The sequence below is a fragment of the Carettochelys insculpta genome, chromosome 1, assembly GCF_033958435.1.
Source record: "Carettochelys insculpta isolate YL-2023 chromosome 1, ASM3395843v1, whole genome shotgun sequence".
NCBI classification, from domain to species: domain Eukaryota; kingdom Metazoa; phylum Chordata; order Testudines; family Carettochelyidae; genus Carettochelys; species Carettochelys insculpta.
In genome coordinates, this window is record NC_134137.1 from 302,939,918 (window position 1) to 302,962,633 (window position 22,716).

At 40.9% G+C, this 22,716-nt stretch overlaps 1 protein-coding gene across 3 annotated transcripts in view; it reads left to right on the forward strand.

Moving 5' to 3' along the window:
- The window catches only part of PPFIA2 (PTPRF interacting protein alpha 2), a 607,969-nt gene that overhangs the window by 362,738 nt on the left and 222,515 nt on the right, over positions 1-22,716 (forward strand). For all 3 annotated transcript variants that reach the window (XM_074984006.1, XM_074984008.1, XM_074984007.1), the window contains one exon: positions 4,321-4,485. In XM_074984006.1, coding sequence (XP_074840107.1) covers positions 4,321-4,485 — 165 coding nt within the window. The remainder of the gene's footprint in view (positions 1-4,320; positions 4,486-22,716) is intronic.

Here is a 22,716-nt window from a genome sequence, read left to right on the forward strand (position 1 = left end):
TGTAGGTGTCTAAGTGGAAGCGAAGCATTCTCAAAAATGTGATGCACATTTGTGGGCACCAAGCACTTTTGAAAATGCACATCTTGACTTTACGCTTTTTTGTGACTAACTTAATATAGCTTATTTTACTGCCGTGCAACGTCCGCAGGAAATAAACACTCTTCATGTTTCTTTATTTTTTAAAAGCACAAGAAATGGAAATATGCATATCTAGAAAAAATAAGCTTTTACATTTGCTCCCCAGTATTCTCAGTGAAAATTCAAACAACTTGCTCATATGTGGTTTTTAACATAATTTTCATTAACTGTTATCAAACATGACTAGTAATCTTATGAAAGTTCAGCTTTTTAAAACATCAGGAAAGCAAACAATATTAAAGATTATTGGCATTTTGACCTCATGTACTTAATATGGAACTAATATAACTGTGAAAATGGAAAAAGTGTTGCAATTTGAGCTCTCAGCCAAATAATTTATAATTTTGATTTGTTAGAAACTACTTTTGCATTTTAAGGCCATTTTCAAAGATTTTAAGTAGAGGAACATTAACATGGCAATTTGCCTCACCTCTGCAGCCTATATGAATGTGTAGTTCTTGGTTCAAAGCAGGTTTCTTAAGAAGAAATAATCAAGAACTAGCCATTTCTAGATATGAATGCAGCTTTAGGTTTTTCTCTAGCTGAAAAATCAAAAGACAAAGCCAGTCTTTTAAAGGAAGAGAAAACAAGTCATCAAGAGACAATAGTAGAACTCATACTCCAGCTTAGATTCTCTCTTCACTTGTTCAGGTGACTGTAGTGTTCTCGTGGAACAACTGAAATTCATGACACAGAAGGAAGGTGGGCTAGATAGCTCGAATAGGGGAAGATTAGGTTTGGGATTTTTTGGTAGTCGGGAATGTAAACCTTCAGGGGAAAGACTTAATCCCATTGTGAAGTTTAGCCATTTGTCCATGCTGGAACACTTTGCATGACCATTTTCACGCCAGAAAAACTGAGGCATGTTCTTGTGCATAGAAATAAATAAATAGAATGGGCAATCCTTGCAGTACTCTAAAGATAAACACTATTATTTACCTCCCTAAATCATACTCTAAACATTCCTTGCCCCAATGAACATTTACCATAACCTCTCCTAGGTACTTATGTGATCCCCATCACCAGAGTATCTGAGTACTTTGCACTCTTTTTAAATTTTTGTACCCACATCCCCTTTCTACAGATAGGAAACTGAGGCACTAAGCTGCAAAGTGACTTGCCCAAGGCCACACAGTGTGTCTGTGGTGGAGCATAAAATTGAACCCCCGTTTCCCATGGTCCAGGCTAGTACTCTATTAGATGATCGTTGGGGAATATCATTTAATAGAGCCTTCAAGTCAGAGGACTTAACCTGTCATAATCATCGTCATCTTAGAACGTTGAACAGAAATGAGAGATTCAGTAGGAAGTTCATTTCTACTGAAAAAAACACAACTAAACTCACTATTAAGTCACCCAGGAATAAGGACATGTCCTCTTGAGCATTTGTATGGTTAGCAGTCTGGAAAATGCCATTGTTCAGAGTTAATTTCCAGAAAAATGAACAACTATTAGCTGAAACCCTTCACTAAGCAATGAAATAAGAATGCATATTGACTGTTTTTAAGGGGTAGGTAATGCCCCATGGTTCCTTATGTACAACAGCTTACTTCTATTTATATGATAAAATACGCAAAATAATATTTTCACATGTATTACTTTAAGAGATGTTATGGGTAAGTGTGAAGGCATTTGACAATGTAGCATCCTCTTAAATCCATTTTCTATTTTTTTCAAATGCTGAAGCCTCATTTTTTTATTATTATAGATATTTCATCTTTAATGGTACACTTATGTAAGTTCTAGTTACAAAATATTTTGTCTATAAATAAGCAATATATGATCTGTAATAATAAGTTTGAAATATACAGTTAGATTGGTTAGACCAAGGGTCAGTAACCCCCAGTATGTGTGCCAAGAGTGGCACATGAGCTGATTTTAATTAGCTCATGAGGTGGGAGCTCAGCCCCTCCCTTCCTCCCCCCCACGCAGCCTGGAGCCTGCTCAAAGCCATGCCGCCTGTGGAATAACAAAAGAGCAGCTAATGATACCAACCATCACCTAAACAGGTAAAGCTCTACATCTTCATTTATTTATTAATGACGCTGTTGTAAGTAGGACTATTAGTAACTTTAAAAAGTATCACCCGCAATCAGACCATGCATAGAGATCAAAAGGTCAAATTTCAGCATTCTGCCTTGGAAAGGTTGCTGAGACCTTGGTTAGGTGCCAAGAAAGTGGGATGGCAATGAAGATTCACTGTCCAAGGAGGAACCACGGATTTGCTCTAATTTAGGCCCAAATTCAGGAAGCCACATTTTTAAGTGCTGTTTTGAAGAGGAGTCAATTTAAGACTGTGCTTCGTTGCTAATGTCAAACAGTGCTTTAGCATGTGCCCTTATCAGACTTTTGCTGGGTGGGAATCTAAACCTGCTTGCACTTTAAAACTGTTTCCAAAGCTGTCACAAAAACCCTGCATCAGCCTTCCCTCACCTAGGCCGTGTCTACACTAGCCCAAAACTTCAAAATGACCATGCAAATGGCCTTTTCGAAGTTTACTAATGAAGCGCTGAAATACATATTCAGCGCTTCGTTAGCATGCGGGCGGCCACGGCACTTCGAAGTAGGTGGGGTTCTTTCGAAAAGGAGCCCCGTCGGGACAAGCCGCGTGGCTGCGAGCCGTGTCAATTTTGAAGTGCCATGGCTGCCCGCATGCTAATGAGGCACTGAATATGTATTTCAGCGCTTCATTAGTAAACTTCGAAATGCCCATTTGCATGGCCATTTCGAAATTTTGGGCTAGTGTAGACACGGCCCTAGAATTACATCAGTTGTGGAGCTAGTAGGGCAAGTTCATGCACCTCTTTTCATGTGGACTGCTTTTCTTAATTCCAGAATGGTAAACCATGTTCCTTTTTAATTCAGCTGTGTGGTATTTCTAAAGGTTTTTTTTGTTTGTTTTTTTGTTTTTCTTTAATGTATATGTAAACCTCATGTAGTTCTCTTACATATGTTTTCTGCAAATTTCTATAAACGTATGTTTTTAAACTACTGGAAGGATGTAAGTTCAGTGTTTTTAAAATAAAGAAATGGTAAATGTGAGTCATTTCCATAGGACTGCAAAATTAACTACATGACTAAAAACAAATACATCCAAACATATATGTGGTAAATGTGTTAAGAACAACATCAAAGGTGTAAAAAGCAAAATCAGGGCATGTCTTCACTATGGGCTGGGATCAATCTAGGGAGGAAGTGGGTTATTGCTCTCCAGCGCTCCATTTCTTTGTTGCTTTGTTGTTCACGTAGCTATTTATTCATGTAGCTGAAGTGGTATAACTTAGATCAGTTCCCTGTGGTAGTATAAACCAGCCCTCAGCCATGTAACTGTTAAGCTTCTAGTTATATGAATTAGATGTAATTGTGCATTGAAAATGAATACTATTGTGATAATACTGTAATTACAGTGTTCTTATTATGCAGTATGACTCTTGAAGTTAGCCACTCTCTATTAAAACAAATACAACTAATCACTTTCGTGTGATATACTTTGTAAAACCAGGTAAATGGATAGCTTTTCAATATATCAGTGAAAAGACATTCACAGAAACATTGTAATATTTTCTTCAGCTGAACGTAGGATAGAAATCACATAGAATATACTTAGCAACATTTGTGGACAAAGACAATGAATATTTTAGGGATTGTCGTATGAACAAACACTATTAGGCATGCAATATGAATGTAAAATAAACAGAATATTTTAAAATTTTAATGAAAATGCACTGCTTGTTCTTGTCTCGTCCATTAAGTAAGTTTTAGTATAAATTTAATTCATTACAATTAGGTGATGATTTTCAACATTAATTGCTAACTAGCTAATGCAGTTTACTATATTAGTTCTTTTTGTTATTAACATTCCATTAATTACTGTGACTAAAGTCATTTAAATATCTTAAGTTGATTTTAGCCTGTCAACAAAAAATCTTTGTAGAACAATTTGTTTTCAAAAATTCACAGCAGAGTTTTTAAGAAGATCAGAATAATTTTGATTTTAATTTTCTGTCATGTCCTCTGTCTTGGAATCATGGAAGAATGGCAGTGGCTTTAATAAAGTCCTAGGCTTCCTTAAGTATGGGTGGCCAAGGTCATTGTCATTTAGTAATATGCAGTTTGTAATTATAATGCTTATGACCTTTGGGTGAAAATGAATTAATGTCCCATTATGTTTAAACCCAACAGCTGTTACTGGAGCATTTGGAGTGCCTTGTTTCAAGACATGAAAGGTCTCTGAGGATGACAGTAGTCAAACGTCAAGCACAGTCCCCCTCAGGAGTTTCCAGTGAAGTTGAAGTACTCAAAGCACTGAAATCTTTGTTTGAACATCACAAGGCTTTGGATGAAAAGGTACAGTATGGAAGGAAGCTTCTTCAGCAGGCTATCTCTTTGCTTTACTATGTTTACAGTACAGCAGAGCTGCGGTATTGTTTCTTGATTCTTGGAATGTACTGAACATACTGAAAGTAGGACAGCCAAAGACAATCTCGGACAAAGCATAACTAACACCTGAAGCATTCATGTTTAATTTCTTAGCTTTGTTTTGGGAGGTTAGTAAAGATTTTACACACACACACACACAAAAAACCTTAGATCATCGTAATTCACTTGTGGCTGCTAGTAATTTGGTACAAAATAGTTCCTTGAAAATCATGCCACTGAAATAAGCACCTCTCTCTGTTTTACGTTAAGCACCCATATCACAGGCATGGAAATGCTAGTTTATGCTGTGTATTTCAAGAAGCAAAGGCAAGAGGAAATATAGGCATCTCAAACTACAATTCCCTATAGCTGAATTCTGAAAGAAAAGGTACCAGCATCTGTTTTCTCTCCTAACTAGACATTAGTACTTGATTTTTTAAAAAATAAATTCTTACTTGTATTAGAAGTATTGATTTGGAATGTAGCGCTCTGGATGCCAGGGATTTTTATTGTGTTCATTGCACAAATGCCAAAAATGTAAATGCACATATGTTTTTATGTAAGTCCTTCAAGAGTTTGAAAATAATCATCCTAAATTAATATTTGAGGTGGAGGAGTCCACAAAACTTTATGAATGCATTAAATAAAGTCATAGTACATTTTTTCATTGTTATTAGAAGTGTCAAGCACTGCAGTTTCTCTCTTTTCAATATTGGATTTGACAAACAGGTCCAACGTTAGATGATAGTTACCTACATTTATTTAAAGTCAAGCCTAAAGTGTGTCTGTTTAGTTAGCAGTGAGTGATACTTTAATAAGGTTACCATTGCTAAAAAGCATTTTAAGAAAATGTATATATGTGTTTATATGTGTGTGTCTAGATGTGTATCAGTGTGTAATACCTTCCCTTAGCTGTCAGGTTTCGGTTTAGTGAGCTTTCGACCATAGCATAGTTTGCATAACTATGTGTTGTTAGCAATATCCTTTGTAGATTCTGGGTTTATGGTATTTAAAAGGCTGAAAAATTGTGAGTGATAGGGTGAGTTCTGCGACATAATAGTTTTTATCATTTAGTTGTATAATAAATAAGAACATCCAGAAGTTTAAAACCATACCTATTATATAAGTGGTAGATGTGTTATAACTAGACTTTAGTAAGACATTTGATCTGCTGATTAATAAACTGTGTGGAGCTACTACCAGATTGGTGCGTATCCGGTTGGATAACCATTCCCAGAGAATAGTTGTCAATGGTTCCCTGTTATGCTGGAACGGCATAATGAGTGGGGTTCCACAAGGATCAGTTCTGGTTCTGTTCAATATCTTCATCAATGTGTTAGATAATGACATAGAGGGTGCGTCTACACTAGCCAGCTACTTCAAAGTAGCCGGCACAATGTTGAAATCGCACGCATCGCATCTACACGCGCCGTGTGCTATTTTGATGTTGAAATCGACATTAGGCGGTGAAACGTCAAAATCACTATTCCCATCCGAAGATGAGAATAGCGCCCTACTTCAACGTTAAATGTCAAAGTAGGGCTTGTGTAGGTGATCCGCATCCAGCTACTTTGAAATAGGGGGGTCCTCCATGGTGGCCATCAGCTGAGGGGTTGAGAGACACTCTGTCCAGCCCCTGTGGGGCTCTTTGGTCACCGCATGCAGCAGCCCTTAGCTCAGGGCTTCTGGCTGCTGCTGCTGCTGCTGCAGCTGGGAGTCCATGCTGCGTGCACAGCGTCTGCAACCAGTTGTCGGCTCTGTGGATCTTGTGCTGTGCAGGGCAAGTGTGTCTGGGAGGGGCCCTTTAAGGGAGCAGCTTGGGGCTTTGCTGGCCCCTTATTTCGACGGGGAGCGCTTGTGTGTGTGGATGTTCCTCATTTCCTTCCGGGCGGTTCCTTTCAATGTTCCCCATCGCTATTTTGATGTGGAATGTCGATGGCACCAGCCCTGGAGGATGTGCAGATGATACGTGTTGAAGTAGCCTATTTCGATGTCCTTACTTTGAAATAGGCTACTTCAACGTAGTGTGCTAGTGTAGACGTAGCTAGAGAGTACACAATTGCCACAAGCTAAATATGAGTCAACAGTGTGACACTGTTGCCAAAAGAAAAAAAAAATCAGGAGTGTATTAACAAGAATGCTGTAAGAAAGACAGGAGAAGTCATTCATCCGTTCTACTCTGATTAAGCCTCAGCTAGAATATTGTGTCCAGTTCTTGGTGCCACGTTTCAGGAAAGATGTGGACAAATTGGAAAGGCCCCAAAGAAGAAACACAAAAATGATTAAAGGTCTAGGAACAACTTCCTACAAGGGAATACTGAAAGAACAGGGTTTGTTTCGTCTGAAAAAGAGAAGACTGAGTCGGGGCATAACAGCTTTCAGGTATCTAAAACAGGGTCTCAAACTCATAGCCTACAGGGACTATTTGCATCTTGAGCAGTTCCACAATCCAGTCTGCACATGGAAGCTGGCATGTGAGGCCCTGCAGACTCGGGGGGAGGGTGTCCCTACCCTCCTGCCAAGTTAAGCCTCTGCTTTACACCACCCTGGTTGTATCTCAGATGCACTTAAGCTTACCAGAAAATATATTATGACTATAGAAGAATGATTTATGAAGATATTTGAATAAATGTCTTAATATAGTGTATGTGTGACCAGTATTTTAAAAGATTCAAAATCATTTTTACAATTAGGGGGATTTTTCATAAGCACATAAATAAGGTAATTTTCAATGACAGCCATTAGATTTTCCACTCTTGCATTTTCTTCTCATTCGTTTATATAATGTGGTCAGACTGACTGTTGATGAATTTTTGTCTTAATTTAATCGAAACCTTTGTTAGATCTTAAAAGCCCAGAAAAGTAGGCTGTAGATCTACATCCTGCTCCCATTATAGTTACTAAGGATTGCTTATTAAGTAGGATCAGACCTGAAACTTTTGAAACATTGGCTACACAAACACTATATTAATACATCTATTCAAATGTCTTCATAAATCATTCTTCCGTAGTCATGATGTATTCTCCGGAAAGCTTAAATGCACCTGAGAAAAACCTTTAAGCATTTCCGTGGGTGAGTTAGTTCAGGAAGACATAGCAATAGAATCCAAATGCACTATGTACAAAATAAACTATATTGCTGTTTTTATTTGTGTTTGCTATGGCATGGCACATATCGATTTTCTGTTTGTTCTTTATGTATGTAACTGGAATAATTGTTACATTTTAGGTTCTCAGTGACCTAGACGTTGGACTTTTGCTGCCAGTTCTGGATTCTCTTGGGGTCACAAGATACAAAAAGTCCTCAGTGCTGTTAAAATACCACAGAATCCTTATTCTACATTCATGGAGATAGTGGTGATTTAATAGATGGGTTTACATATTGTAGCAGGGCCAGGGTGGAGGGAGCCCAAACAAACAGAAGGGCCTGCAGGACAATCACAGGCAGCTGGGTGGGAGATGTCTCAGTTTAATTGGGGCCAGCTGACTCCATGGCTGGGTTAATAAGAGGCCTTTTAAAAGCTTCACAGGGGGAAGGGCGGGGAGAGTGGGAGAGGTGAGCAGACAGATGCAAGGAGATCAGAGTAGTGGGAGAGAGCAGGCATGAGAGGAGCAGAAGAGAGCAACAGGAACACCAGAGACCACAGAGGGAGAGTGGGGAGCTTAAACGGGTCAAGAGTGCAGACCCACGACTGCTGCAGCCTGGAGAAAGTACCAGGGGGAATCGTCTGGGGAAGTGGCCCAGGGAGGAAAGCTGTGCCAAGGGCTGAGGGAGTTAGCCCTTCCCACTAGCAGTTGCTTGGGGTCCCTGGGCTGGAACCTTGAATGGGTCCACTGGGCTGAATAGAGGCCAGAGGTACAGGAATAGGACTGACTTTGTCACAATATCTACTGCTTCGTAGGGAGGAGATCCCAAAGTGTTTTACAATGATGTGTTACGTACTCAGAGAGGTTGCTTTGTCAGTCTGCATCTTCACAAAACATGTACGATTCATTCTCTTAAGCAAAGATGCTCTCAAAAGACTTAGGACTAGTTTATCATCTACAATGCTGAACCTGCAGAAGAGGAATATTTTGCCATAAAAATTAAGTAGTTTTGTGCTGCATATATTCTTGCATTAAAAGCCCTGCATAGAGGCAGAAGAGTAAAAGGTAGGTATGCCATGATGGTTCTTTTAGCTCTGCAGCTCACTAGTCCGACAAACAACTGAAGTGTCTCTAAATGCCCTCCATTTGCCAATGACAATATGGCATGTTCGTGTGTTCTGCTGCTAGTTAGGTCCCAAAAAGGTGTTTTCACCTTTACTTTCTTATCAGGGATTTCCATGCCAAAGGAAGAGAGTAACATTAGTCATGATAATGGTCATGGCGCCCCCGGGAATCATACTGTTTACAGAGAATATTCCTCAGTCTACCCATTCCCACTTTGAAATGCTGAACTGATTACATTTATCATACCTCTTACAAGATTTTACTTTCAAAGTTTACCTTGCACTTAATTAACAATGCACTTGATTTTTTTTCAAAGAAAGATGGTGAATCATAAATGGAGTTGTAATCATAATGGATGAAATTATGTTGTGCAGATTTTTCAGTGGAAGAAAACAACAAAATCCTCAATGAAGCTTAATTAGTCAGTCTGGGCTGAAACTAAACAAGAAGACTGCATTTTCTGCTTATTCTGAATCAAGTTTTTGTGATAGACAATAAACAAATACAGAATCAGTCCTAGCACTGAGCACGGATAAGCATTTCAAGAATTGAATACAACAGTGAATATACTAGTACTGAGACACATGCTGGGGATGGTAAATGGCCTTCATTGATCCAAGACCTTTCTGCAGTGACAAAACCACTGAGTGAACTATTAAAATCAGAAAATTTTCCTTCAAAAGGATAACAAAATTATCTCATTAGCTCCAGTTTTTGAGTACTATGATATGAACAAACCTAAAATGGTCAATTTATATGCAAGCAATGTGTGTGTGGAGTGGGGAGTAGTATACAGGACCTTGTTTGTGCCCCTGCCCTCTCCAGCTTTGCTGCTTGGCTTGTACTGTGCATGCTCACGAGGTCTTGGCTTGCTCATTACAACACTGCTGAAGCCAGCTGCCCTCACCCTGTCACCCTTCTGCCACTATCAGCAAGCACAGATCATCTCTGTAAGCAGCTATGGCCTGTGTGACTTATTGTTGCAGCAACATGGAACTCCATGGAAAGCAGTGACAATTTGCTCTTACATTCACAAAAGTAGAAAAAACTATACATAGAATGAAAAGGAGAGCCAGGCAACCATATGGGTATGTGTGAACTCTTTATAGATATCTTTGAGGACTGGATTTGTTTTTGATGATAACAAATCAAAATTGTTTCTAACTCTCATCAGTGGAAAGGATCAGGATCAAGCATTGCTGATATGCTATCATCCATTGATAAAGTTAGAGTAATTCAACCCAATATGCTCCTGGAAAAAATCTGGTAGTAGCAGACGCTCTGTCCTGGAACCCAGCATTGCATTCAACTATCCATGAGCTCAGAGATGAAGTAAATGAGTAAGTCTGCTATGAATGGAAGTCAGATTTATTAAAGTTGACTTTCTACTGCTAGATTTTATAAAGTCAAAGACGACTGTCTGCAAATGTCCAGAAAGTCAAAATAGCATGTCTCCGTTGCCTGACCGACATTCAGCTGCATCAGCAGTGCATTGTGGGTACCAGTCCTACAGTGTCTGTTGCCCTGTTGAATTCTGGATTTTTATGCCAGTGGCTTGTGGGAAAAAAAATGCACCACAAGTGCTTCTGGGTGTCTGATATCATCATCCCAGAGTGCAATGCCTTCATCCCTTGCTGTTGGGGAAAAAAAAAGAAAACTAGCCAGCCCAAGGAATTCATACCATTATTCAGGCCATTTTCCCAAAGCCTGCCCTGGCTTATGCTGCTGCATGGCGCTAGTAGGGATCCTGAACAAGTTATAGCCATCGTGCAGTGTGTTATGGCCACTTCCCAAAGTGTCACGCAGTATTTTATTGGACAAAGCCACTGGGAGGATGAGATGGATGTGGATGATTCTGATGACGATATTGAAGAACTGGAGAACAGGAATGCAGAGCTGCTGGCTGCTATGGCTGCATTGCTTCAGTGGAGCTCCAATTCTGGAGATGTGAAACCAGCATGCACTGGTGGGACTGCATTGTTTTGGAGGTCTGGGATGACCAGTAGTGGCTTCAGACCTGCCTTGACAGTTCACAAATGAGTGGAAATTGATCTGTGGATGTGTGCAATGCTCAACAGCTACTGGTCAGTAGGCAATCAATTCAGGGTGGGCAGATCTACAGCATGGGCCACAGTGATGCACGTAGCTGATGCAATCTGTGACCATATGATGCAGGAGACAATAACTCTGGGAAATGTGCAGCCCATAGTGGACAGCTTTGCTGCCATAGGGTTTCCTAAATGCAGTGGGGCAAGAGATGGAATGAACATCCCCATCCTGGTCCCAGATCACCTGGCCTCAGAGCACCACATTGGGTACTTTTCCATAGTGTTGCAGGCGTTGATATAGCGCAAAGGTCATTTCACTAACATCTATGTGGGATGGTCAGGAAAGGTGCATGACACACGCATCTTTAGAAATTCCAGTCTTTTCAGAAAGCTCCAGAATAGGACTTTGTTTCCAGATCAAACATGGTGACATGGAGATGCCCATAGTGGTACTGGGCAACCCTGCTTACGCTCTGCTCCCTCGGCTCATGAAGCCATACGTAGGCACCCTGGGCCACAGCAAGGAATGACAATAAATCAACTTTCACAGAACAGAAGCTATTAGTTATCTATATCATTTCATTGCAGACATGGTAAGATCTTGGTGGCTTAAGGATGGCAGGGAGCAGGGTCCGCACATCCCATCAGCTGCGTGGTGGAGGGGAGAGTTTGAGCCCACTGGCTGCATGGTGGGCTGGGGGAGTGGTCATGCCTGTAAACTGTAAAGTATGGGAAAAAAACTTTCTCAGCAGCTCCTCATAAATCCTGTGCAGGGGAAATGTCAGCGGTGTGGTGGGAGAAGAGAGGGCCAGGAGAGCCTACCAGCTGCCTGGAGCAGGGAGATGGACAGCCTGCCCGCCACACCATGTGGCAGGTCAGTCCTGGGAAATTTAAATGGACAGGGAGCAGTGTGATAATGTTAAGGTGATGAACTAATGGAACTTCCTGTGCTGCTTCTGTGTTGCAAAAAGAGACATCAGCCTCCTAAGAATAACAGAGTGAAAAAGAAAATATGCTCCTACTGTGTCAGTACAGGGCTGGAAAATTTACCAGAATTCTGTGTGGCACCATGAGACCAGATTACTTACTGGTTGCCTGGCATGGCAAGGTGTGCTATAGTGGAAGCTGCAATAAACCAGGCCTCCCCAAACACCTTGTGTGAAAAATAGAAAAGTACCTGGCTGAGACCTTTATGGAGATCTCCAAAAAGGATAAGTGCTCCATCCCCAGAAATATTAACAAGCCCTTCTAAAGGGCATAGATCCACCATGACTGACCTGCAACCCCCTTGTAACAGTTTAAAAACAGTTACGTGGACTCCCTCCTCAAACCGTATGCAACCAACATTCCCAGCTATGTCCAAGATACCACCGACTTCCTGAGGAAATTACAAAACATCAGAAAAAGTTCCTGACAACGCCATCCTTGCCACAATGGATGTAGAGGCTCTGTACACTAATCTTCCACACAAAGACGGATTACAAGCAATCAGGAATACCATCCCTGATGTCACCACAGCCAATCTGGTGTCTGATCTCTGTAACTTTGTTTTCACCCACAATTATTTCTGATTTGGGGACAATTTATACCTCCAGATTAGTGGAACTGCTATGGGCACCTGCATGGCCCCACAATATGCTAATATATTTATGGCTGACCTGGAACAACAATTCCTCAGCTCTCAACCCCTATTCCCCCTCCTCTACTTAAGATACATTGACATCTTTATGATTTGGACCCATGGTATAGAGACTCTAGAAGAATTCCACAGAGGCTTTAACAATCTGCACCCCACCACCTACTTATACTTCGATTACTCCACATGAGAGATACATTTCCTGGTCACTACAGTACAAATCAAGGATGACCTGATCGGTACCACACTGTACCAGAAACCCACTGATTGCTATACTTACCTACACCCTTCTAGCTTCCACCCTGCACACATAACTAGATTTATTGTTTACAGTCAAGCCCTTAGGTACAATCGCATTTGCTCTGATCCTACTGACAGAGATCAAAAACTACAAGATCTTTACCAAATATTCATAAAACTGAATTACCCACCAGCAGAAATTAAAAAAAAAAAAAAAAAAAAAAGACAGGGCCAGACAAATACCCAGAGACCAGCTACTCCAAGATAGGCCCAAAAAAGCCAAGAACAGAACACCACTGGTCATCACCTACAGCCCCCAACTTAAACCACTGCGAAGCATTATTAAAGTCCATCAACCTATCATTAATCAGGATGCCACACTCCAGAAGGCCCTAGGTGACAGGCCTGTTCTCTCCTACAGACAACCTCCCAACCTTATGAGGATTCTCACCAACAGCCACAATCTATATTGCAGGAACACCACCAGTCCTGGAACTTTTCCTTGCAACAAAGCCCGCTGCCAGCTTTGTCCACGTATCTTTTCTGGAGATACCATCACTGGACCTAACCAGGTTATTCACAGAATCATGGGCACATTCTCATGTTCCTCAACTAACATAATATATGCCATCACGTGCTTTGTATATTGGACAGACTTCAAACTCCCTTAGACAAAGAGTTAATGGGCACAAAACAGACATAAAAACACTCCAGATCCACAAACCTGTTAGCCGGTATTTTAATGGAGTGGGCCATTCTGTTAATGACTTAAGAGTTTGCATGTTACTGAAGACAAAGTTTCACACCACTCTTGATAAAGAGACTGCCAAACTGTCTTTTATATTCAAATTCGACACATTAAAATGTGGTTCGAACCAGGATGGGAATTTTCTGAGTCACTATAGGGCTCGTTTGCATATTTGGCTTAACCAAATTCTTGATCTCTCCTCCCCCCATCCCTCAACTCTCTGATTTGCTCACCTTGATCCATTTCTTTTTCTGATTTGTCCACCTTCATTACTGTTTATGGTTCTCTGTGCCTTAAATATTGAGTCTGTTCTGGTCTGGCTATGGTCTGAAGAAGTGGGTCTGTCCCACGAAAGCTCACCTAATAAATTATTTTGTTAGTCTTTAAAGTGCTACTTGACTGCTTTTTTGTTTAGATAGTATATAGACTAGCACGGCTCCCTCTCTGATACTTTTTCCCAGCAGAGTTATGTCTTGAAAGTTTGAGGCATAGTGTCTCTGTAGACAGATTCTGTGAACAAAAAAGTAGAGTAGATGCTCCAGGGGCTCCTCTGTCAACAGAAAGGGCTTCTGGTTCACTGGGCATTCCTGTTTGCAGAGCTTCTGGTTGGGAGTTCTGTCAACAGAGGGCTGGGCGGTCTGGCTGCTGTCTGTAGACATAGGGCGTCGACAAGGGAAAACCTTAATGGGGTGGATGTGCTCTGTAAACAGAGGTTCTGTCAGGAAATATCTGTCACCAGTGACTTCTGTGGACAGAACTCTGTAGTATAGATACAGCTATAGAACAAGGGTAGCATCCCTGACCATGTTGGCTAATGGACATCAATGAACCTACCTTTCATGAAGTTATATATTTATTTTTGAACACCATTATGGTTTTGGCCTTCACAACATCTGCTAGCAACAAATTCCACAGTTGGACTAAGCATTGTGTAAATCTGTACTTCATTGCATTTCTTTTATACCTGCTACCTGTTAATTCTGTTGGTTGATATATGGGTTTAGTTATGTGAGAAGGCATAAACAGCTTATTCATTTTCTTTTCACTGTTCATGAGTTTAGAGACCTATCTCACCTCAGTTGTCTTTTTTATTAAGCTGAAAAGGCTTAGCCTATTTAACATCTCATACAGAAACTGTTCCATCGCATTCTTTTTTTTTCTCTTTGTACCTTTTCCAATTGTAGTATATTTTAAATGGGTCAATCACAATATTCACTGTGGAGTGATATAATGGCATTGCATTTTCTTATTGTCTATCCCTTTCTCAATGGATCCTAATATTCTGTTAGTCTTTTTTGACTTCTGCTGCACACTGAGCAGTTTTTTTTCCAGAGAACTATTCACCATGACACTAAAATCTCATTCTTACACAGTTACAGCTAATTTAGATCTCATTATTTTGTATGTACAGTGAGGATTGTATTTTCCAGGATGCGTTGCTTTGATTTATCAGCATTGCATGCCATCTGCCATTGTCTAGTCCATTCATACAATTTTGCGAGATCCCTTTGTAACTCTTCATAGTCAGTTTTGGACTTACCTGTCTTCAGTAATTTTTTATCATCTGCAAAGTTAGCCACCTCACTGTTTACTACTTTTCCCAAAATCATTTACATATATGTTGAATGGCACTGGTCCTAGTAGAGACCCATTTGAGACCCCACTATTTACTTCTCTCCACTGTATAAAGGGGACATTTATTTCTAACCTTTGTTTCTTATCTTTTATATTTTATCCACAAAAGACCTTCCTTGTCATCCCATGACTACCTGTTCCGCTTAAGAACCTTTTGTGGTGGACCTGTGAAAGAGTTTCTGAAAGTCCAGATACACTTTTTATACTGAATCTCCTGTGTCCATATGTTTGTTGGCTCCCTCAGAGAATTCTAGTAGATTGGTGAGGCACGATTTCCCTTTACAAAAGTTATGTTGTCTCTTCTCCAACACATTTTGTTCATCTATGTATCTGATATTTCTGCTCTTTTATATAGTTCCAACTGATTTGCCTTGGTGCCAAAGCAAGGCTTACTGCCTGTAATTCTCAGGATAATCTTTGGAGCTTTTTAAAAATGGTATTACATTAGTCAGTCATCTGGTACAGTGACAAATTTAAATGATGGGTTACATACTATACGTAACAGCAACGAAGGGTCCTGTTGCACCTTACAGACTAACAGACAAGGTCTGAGCATGAGCTTTCGTGAGCAGGCCTGTGCTCATGAAAGCTCATGCTCAGAACTTTTCTGTTAGTCTATAAGGTGCCACAGGACCCTTCGTTGCTGTTACAGATCCAGACTAACACGGCTACCCCTCTGATACCTGATACTATACGTAGTAGTTCTGCAATTCTGCAGTGCCTTCAGAACTCTTGGATGAATATCACCATGTATTCGTGACTTTTTATTTTTTAATTTTACACTTTGTTCCAAAATCTCCTCTCTGGACACCTCAATCTGAGACAGTTCCTCGGTTTGTTATCTAAAAAGAATGATGGGAAAGCTCCCTCACATCTTCTGCCGTGAAGATCTAAGGAAATAATTAATTCAGCTTCTCCACAAAAGCCTTTTCTTCCTTGATCACTCCTTTAGCACCTCAGTTTTCCAGTGGTTGTGCTGATTGTTTGGCAGTCTTCCTTATTCTGAGGCCTAATTATGTCAAAATTTGGTCTTTACACTTGGCTTTTCAGAATATGTTCCTCGGTAGGGTTTTATGTCCAATTTTTCAATGGATGTCTTGTTTATAACAACTTCTTGTACTCTGTTAACTAGCTCTGGTCCCTTTACAGTCTTTCATGGTAAACGACAGCGCAGAATCAGCAAAGAAGCGTACATATAATTTGATTCTCTATTATGTGGGTTTTTTTTTTTGGACAATTTCCGTGCAGCTTGCAGGCATTTTACAGTTGTGACTGTTCCTTTTAATTTTAATAATAAGAAGTCCCAAATATTCCAAACAGACCAGAGATAATTGTTGCAATTAGTGGGTAAACAGATAACTAAGTTGTTACACATTTGGGTCACGTTAGGATAAAACCATTATGACTCAAACATTTCACAGACTGATATACAGTGAACTTTAAAGAAAGCATGATTTTGTAACTGTTGGAAATGTAAAAGGCAAAGGAAGTGATGTAATGGAATGCGAAACTATATTATACTATTCAACCATAAGGAGGCATCTTGTGTAACTTACCTGACCTGGACTGGCAATAGCTACAGAGCACAGATGGGCAACCTTTTTTGGGTTGGAGGGCCATGGACCCACATAAAAATCAGTCATGGCCATACACACAAGTGAGAAGCAAGGGAAAAAAACACCTCACTTGCCTGTCCCCCAAGTGAGAAGGAGAAAATAATCTGACAGAAGTGGCCCCCAAATGAGAAGCAGGACAAAAAGATGCACCCCACTCCCCTCAAGCTCCAGCCAAACAGAGTTAGGGGTATGGGGGAGAGGAGCTGAGGCTCAGGGCTTGCTCCCAGGCCAGATTAATACTTTTTGGGGCTAGGGCTAGTAGATTATGAAGGGTTCCCTTAGGGTTCTGGGGTGGGTCCAAAAATGAAGGGTTCAGTGTGTAGGAGTGTGCTGCCAGGGAGTGGGCTTGGGGATAGGGTGCAACCTCCAGGCAGAAGGTAGGGAGCAGGAGTAGGCTGAATTTAAAGGTGTGGAGTTGAGGTGGAAGATAGTTCAGAAGCAGAGGGCAAGTATGAGGTCTTGATGGGAAGGAGGATGAAAAATTGGACTGCAGTGGGGGCTTAGAGTCTGGGCAGAAGGGAGCATGCAGGAACAGGGTGGGAGTGGAGGGTCTGGGCATGGGTTGGGATGCAGAAGCAGGCTGAGGTGGTGTAGCAGAGTCTGGAGAGGAATCAGGTGGGAGTGCAGGGTTTGGGCAGGAGGGAGTGTGGGTGGGGAGGGGATTGGGGTGCCTACCTGGCTCAGGTCCCCAAGAGTACAGCTGGCTCTGTGCTACAGGGAAGCACTCCCTGAGGCACTGTGCCCCGCTCCTCCTGTTGGCTGCAATTCCCAGTCAATTAGACTGGTGGGGGCAGGGCTTGCTGGGAGTGCTTCCTTGCAGCATGCAGAACCCCTTCCTCTCCCCTGCCAGGCAGGTTTGTCTTGATCAATCCTACAAGTCTTGGGTATTCGCTGCGGAGGGCAAAGGGGCAAGCCCCAAGCCTTGCATGCTGGAGTTCTTCTATCGAGACAAGAGTGCATTAATATGTTCTTTTAATAAACTCAAATCTCTTCTCTCTCTCTCTGGCATGGAAGTTGTGTAATCAATCCATGTGTACAACATGACAGCTATCTCCTTGAAAAAAAATGTGCCGTCTGAGTCTTAGCTTCCATCCAAATATCCAGACTCAACATAATACTTCATGTAAAGGACAGCATCGGTAATACAGCCTCTTGCTAAATACTGCACTGCATTGTTAGTACAGCTCCAGTCCCAAAGTCAGATTTGAATCGACTACCACAAGGCTTATAGAGGAGAGAAATACTTACAGAATTATACTGATGCCTTAAACGACAGAGCTTGAATTGCCTGTCCTATAGGGAAATAGGTAAATCAAAAGTATGAATGAATCTTGAGAGTTTTACAGAAGAAAAATCTTGGTCCACATAAAGATCCACTAAATGGGGAGTAATTTAAGATGTTTCATATTAAAAAGCAAATGTCTAAATTGTTTGTTTCAGGAAAAAAAAATTGTCACCAAAACAGGGGGCCATAGGAGACTCAAGATTTATATTGTCTCTTGCAGACAAATAAATTGTGCATAACTTCACCACTCAGGAGCTGAGATCTTTACATTTGTGGTATAGATGGAACTTACCATTCAAACTACTTTTCAATTCACTGCATATCATGTGAAAATGTAATCTGTGGTACGTATATAAAAATATGTATAAAACTAAAGTAAGGAATACCTTCATCTGATGTGGCTATTTACTTTCTCTAGAAACAGCAGGTATGAAGACAAATAACAAGAATTTGTGCAGACCACCAGAATAAAGCACCTTTAAGCCAAGCCAGAATTTTTGTCTGTACTTGACTGTCCTTTCTTTTAAACAGATCTCAGTTTGTGATGGACTAAAATTCTGTTAAACTATTATAGTATGTTCCTCTAGTCTACATATGGAAACGGAGCCACCAGTTGTCTATCTGAGAGTCTTGCTAGCATTGTGGAATGGCAGCATCAGATATGTTGACAAGGTTGACGTTAGCTTCCAATTATGTCACCACAGAATCCTCTAAAAAGAAATCAAATTCCAGATGCCACGCCATATCTCTGGAGAGTTTGGATAAATCAGAAAAGAGTGTTTAAAGTTATACTTTTGCCCTTAGTTTAATCAGAATCCAGTGGAGCTGACAGCCTCCATAGGCCTCTAGACAAGGTGGTGATGGGGGCTGGCTCTGCACTCCTGGAAGGGATGGACCAGTGGGCATCCCCCATCAGCACTACCCAAAACACAGGACCTCCTCTGCCCTAGCACTTAGCACTGTTCAGAGCATGTGGCCCAACACTCAAGCATGTTGCTCTGGTGGAGATTTGAAGGGCCCAAGGCTTCAGTTGATATTGCTGCTACCTTGGCACAGACAATGGTCAGAGCCCTGTGCCCCCTTGAATTGCCTGGCCAAAGGACAATTGCCTCCTTAGCCCTCCCCACCCATCGGTGGGCTTGTCAGAATCTGACATAGACCCCAAGTTACCCCCAGAATTCAAAAATGGGAAGGTCAAGGAAAGTTGCCTATGTTTCCACCTTTCATGAGTACCAGATCATTTAAAATCTCTGTCTCGTGTGTGTGTGTAACACCAAATGGCTTGGCAAAAGGACTCCAGTTTTTTTGTGTTGGTCATATTGAGTAAAAGTGCTTTTCTGTGTTTTGGGGAAGGTTGGGGATGTTGGTGAGCGAGTAACTTATAAGCAGAGTCCTAGAAACTCAATAAAATGAATATAAAAGAGGAGATACAGGAAAGCCTCTGCGAGGAAGTGCTATCTCTCCCTTCAGTTGGGGTCGATCTTCTGGGCTATGTCTACACTAGCCCCCACATTTCAAAAGGGAGATGCTAATGAGGCATTTCAGCAGAGGCTAATGAGGTGCTGCCATGAATATTCAGGGTATCATTAGCATAATGCTGACTGCAGCGGTTCAAAAGTGCCACTTTCGACTTGTGCACCTCCTGTGTAGACAGGGACCTTTCAAAAGAACTCCCCAGTCTTCGAAAGCCCCTTATTCCTAAAACCAAATAGGAGTAAGGGGCTTTTGAAAGGCCCCAGTCTACACAGGCGGCATGTGATTTGAAAGTGGCACTTTCGAATGGCCACAGCTGGCATTTTGCTAACGAGGCACTGCATATTCATGGGAGTGCCTCCATAGCATCTGCTGAAGTGTCTCATTAGCATCCCCTTTCGAAAGGTGGGGGCCAGTGTCGACATAGCACTGGAGTTTGATTTTGCGTGCCTCATGGAGACACACAAAATCAAACTCAGGGGTTGGCAGTCAACTCCCATACACCTCAATATGGCGAGGAATAAGGGAGGTTGATGGGCGAAACTCTTCTGTTGACCTCCCTCTGTGTGGATGGCCAGACAAGTTGATTGCAGATAAGTTGATTCTAGCTATGCAATTGCAATAACTAGAATTGTGTATATGCAGTCGCCTTAACTCCCTAGTGTAGACCAAACCTAAGTGTTACTCGTGCAGAAAGGCTTTGCTGTTCAGTGACATTATGAGAACTGTCGGAACAAATCTCCCACCCTGTAGGCATTATAAATAAGCAGATTTCAACTTTAGTACTCATATATATTTTAAAGATAAATTTCAAAGGAAAAGTAGTTTCAAACCTTAGCAGTTTTAAGAAGATATACTAAGTTAATTTTGAGGTAAAGTTGCTAAACTATTTTCCACAAACATAAACATCAGCAGACTTTTATTGTTTCACTTACGGTTGTCAAAGTTTATTAATCCCGTTAAGATAAGTGCTGGGCAGATACAACAAAGCTGTATATATAGATATTCTTGCGGATGAAAACAACCAATTTGCTTCAACATGAGTCACAATCTTTTTAATCTCAAATAGATGGGTAAGTGCAGTTTTAGTCACGCAAGTGTTCATAGAGAGAAAAAAGCATCACAAGTACAAGCATGAATAAATAATTTTAAAGTGCTTTGTGGACTGTCAACTGGAAGAAGAGAGGATGTGGCAGAAAAGGGGAAATAAGTGAGAAGCAGTTACTAGGAGATACAGTGTGGTAGGTTTTGTGTAACCACCTCCAGGAATGCCAGCAAGAAATTCACCGTTTGACATTGAAAAGTCAATGATCTACCTAGTCTTTTTGTGACACTTCAAAGCCAGTAGTGTGTCTAGTCATCTCACTCTGTGGTTAGAGTGCAGTCAGGCAGAAAGGAGCTAGAATAACTTCAGCACCATTGGTAGCACCACATAGGAAATGTGCCACCTAGAGGTGTATGCCCTGTTCTGCTCTGATTAATCACCTACCAGGCATCACCAGAAGAGTTTAAATTCTCTGTAATTCACAAACCTTTTGGATGTAGGCTCACTCCACTTCCCTAGAAAATGGGCAAGAATTGATGCCATATACAGACAGGGCAGCTGAAGCACATTCATGATATTTCACAAAACTCTGTGGCTCTTTACTAGGAAATTGCTTTACGTTTCTATGCTTAGCTGCACTGTCTGTAAAAGGGGCTGATATAATGTGAAAAACTTTGAGATCGACAGATGAGAAAGCATTATGATAGTGCCAGTTATCCATTTTATCCATATTTACCAGAGGTAAAAATTAAAAACCATATGTAAAAATAAAACAGATTGCATACGATATCCTGCATCTGTCTCTTCTCATTTGTCTCCTAACAAGATAACACTAGGAATGCCAATCTTTCTAGACCATTCAAAAAAACGGCATTATGGTGGGCTTTTGTTGTTGCTGCTTAGATTTTGTTTTTCAAATAAATTTGGTGGTGTGGGGGAGGGAGATTCCACTGTAAGTTTTATTACACATTTGTAAACTTTTTAGGTGCCTCTGGCCATTATCCCATAGTTAGACATTAATGTTTGAGTGTGATTTATAGGTTTCAGGGAAGCATCACTGATAGGCTAAATATTGTTTATTAAAGAAGCTAATTTCTGAGTTTCTCTGCAGAATATATTGGATTGCTATTTATCATCAGCATTCTGAGTTCCTCATTTAATTTTAACCCTGTCCTTACTCAATTTTCCGTTGAAATCAATGGAAGGTTGATTAACGAAGGAATACAAACTGAGTCCATAAATAACCCAATATAGTAAGTTAAACAGTTACCCTCTAGTGCTTGGGCTGGATCCGAACACTATGACATAGAACATTTGAGAGCTCTGGGCATCATAGCTGCATCAGAGACTAGATTGCATCTTGGAAGGGAAAGTTTCTCTCAATTCAAGGGATCCATATAATGTTTTCATGACTGCCTCAAGCTCCCCCTCTTCTCACTGTTAGAGCCACAGACTGCTCACTGACTAATCGGCTGACCTATATTGATAGTCCCACACGGGACTGATTGTAACATCACAATTGTAGGGGGCGTGGGATTCTTCCTGTGCAGTTTAACAGGCAAGTATGGAAAGAATGACTAGGATTTGATGTAATGGGTGCTGAAGTTGGAAGACCAAACTGGGTCAGCAACCTTAAGATTCTGAAGTGGGTCAGAAAAAAACATGGGACTGGCCTTATACACTTAGGAGATTATCTATCTATCTATCTATCCAGTTTAATCAGTCATCTCAAACTGACAGCCCTATCTTCCTTGCCTTATGCTCTAGGCTGAGAAACTAGGATGGTGAATAGAGTAGTTCAGTACGTAGCTTATTCATGCAAATTCACTTTTCCAGAGTGGTTGTGCTCTCATAAATTGTGTACATCCCCTCCTTCATCCATTGAACCCAGGGCCTACTATCCCTCAGGTTAGTCAGCCTGGCATGCAGCAACATACTTGGCTCTTTGGGCTGTATTATGCCCCACAGTTCCGTATTAACTTGCTCCACAATTCCATAATTCAGTCCTATATTATTGCACTGTACAAAACTGAGGAGGAAAATTTTCAGATTCCAGCCTTTAGGTGTGTATGTGACACACGTGGGTTTTGTATATTCCTTTTCTATATCATTCAAACTCCATCTGGAACTGTTAGAATTTTGTTAAAGCATACCAACGAGTGTTTATACCTGTGAAGTGTATGTGCTTGTAATTTTGTGAGTGGCAGTCCTATGCAAGTTT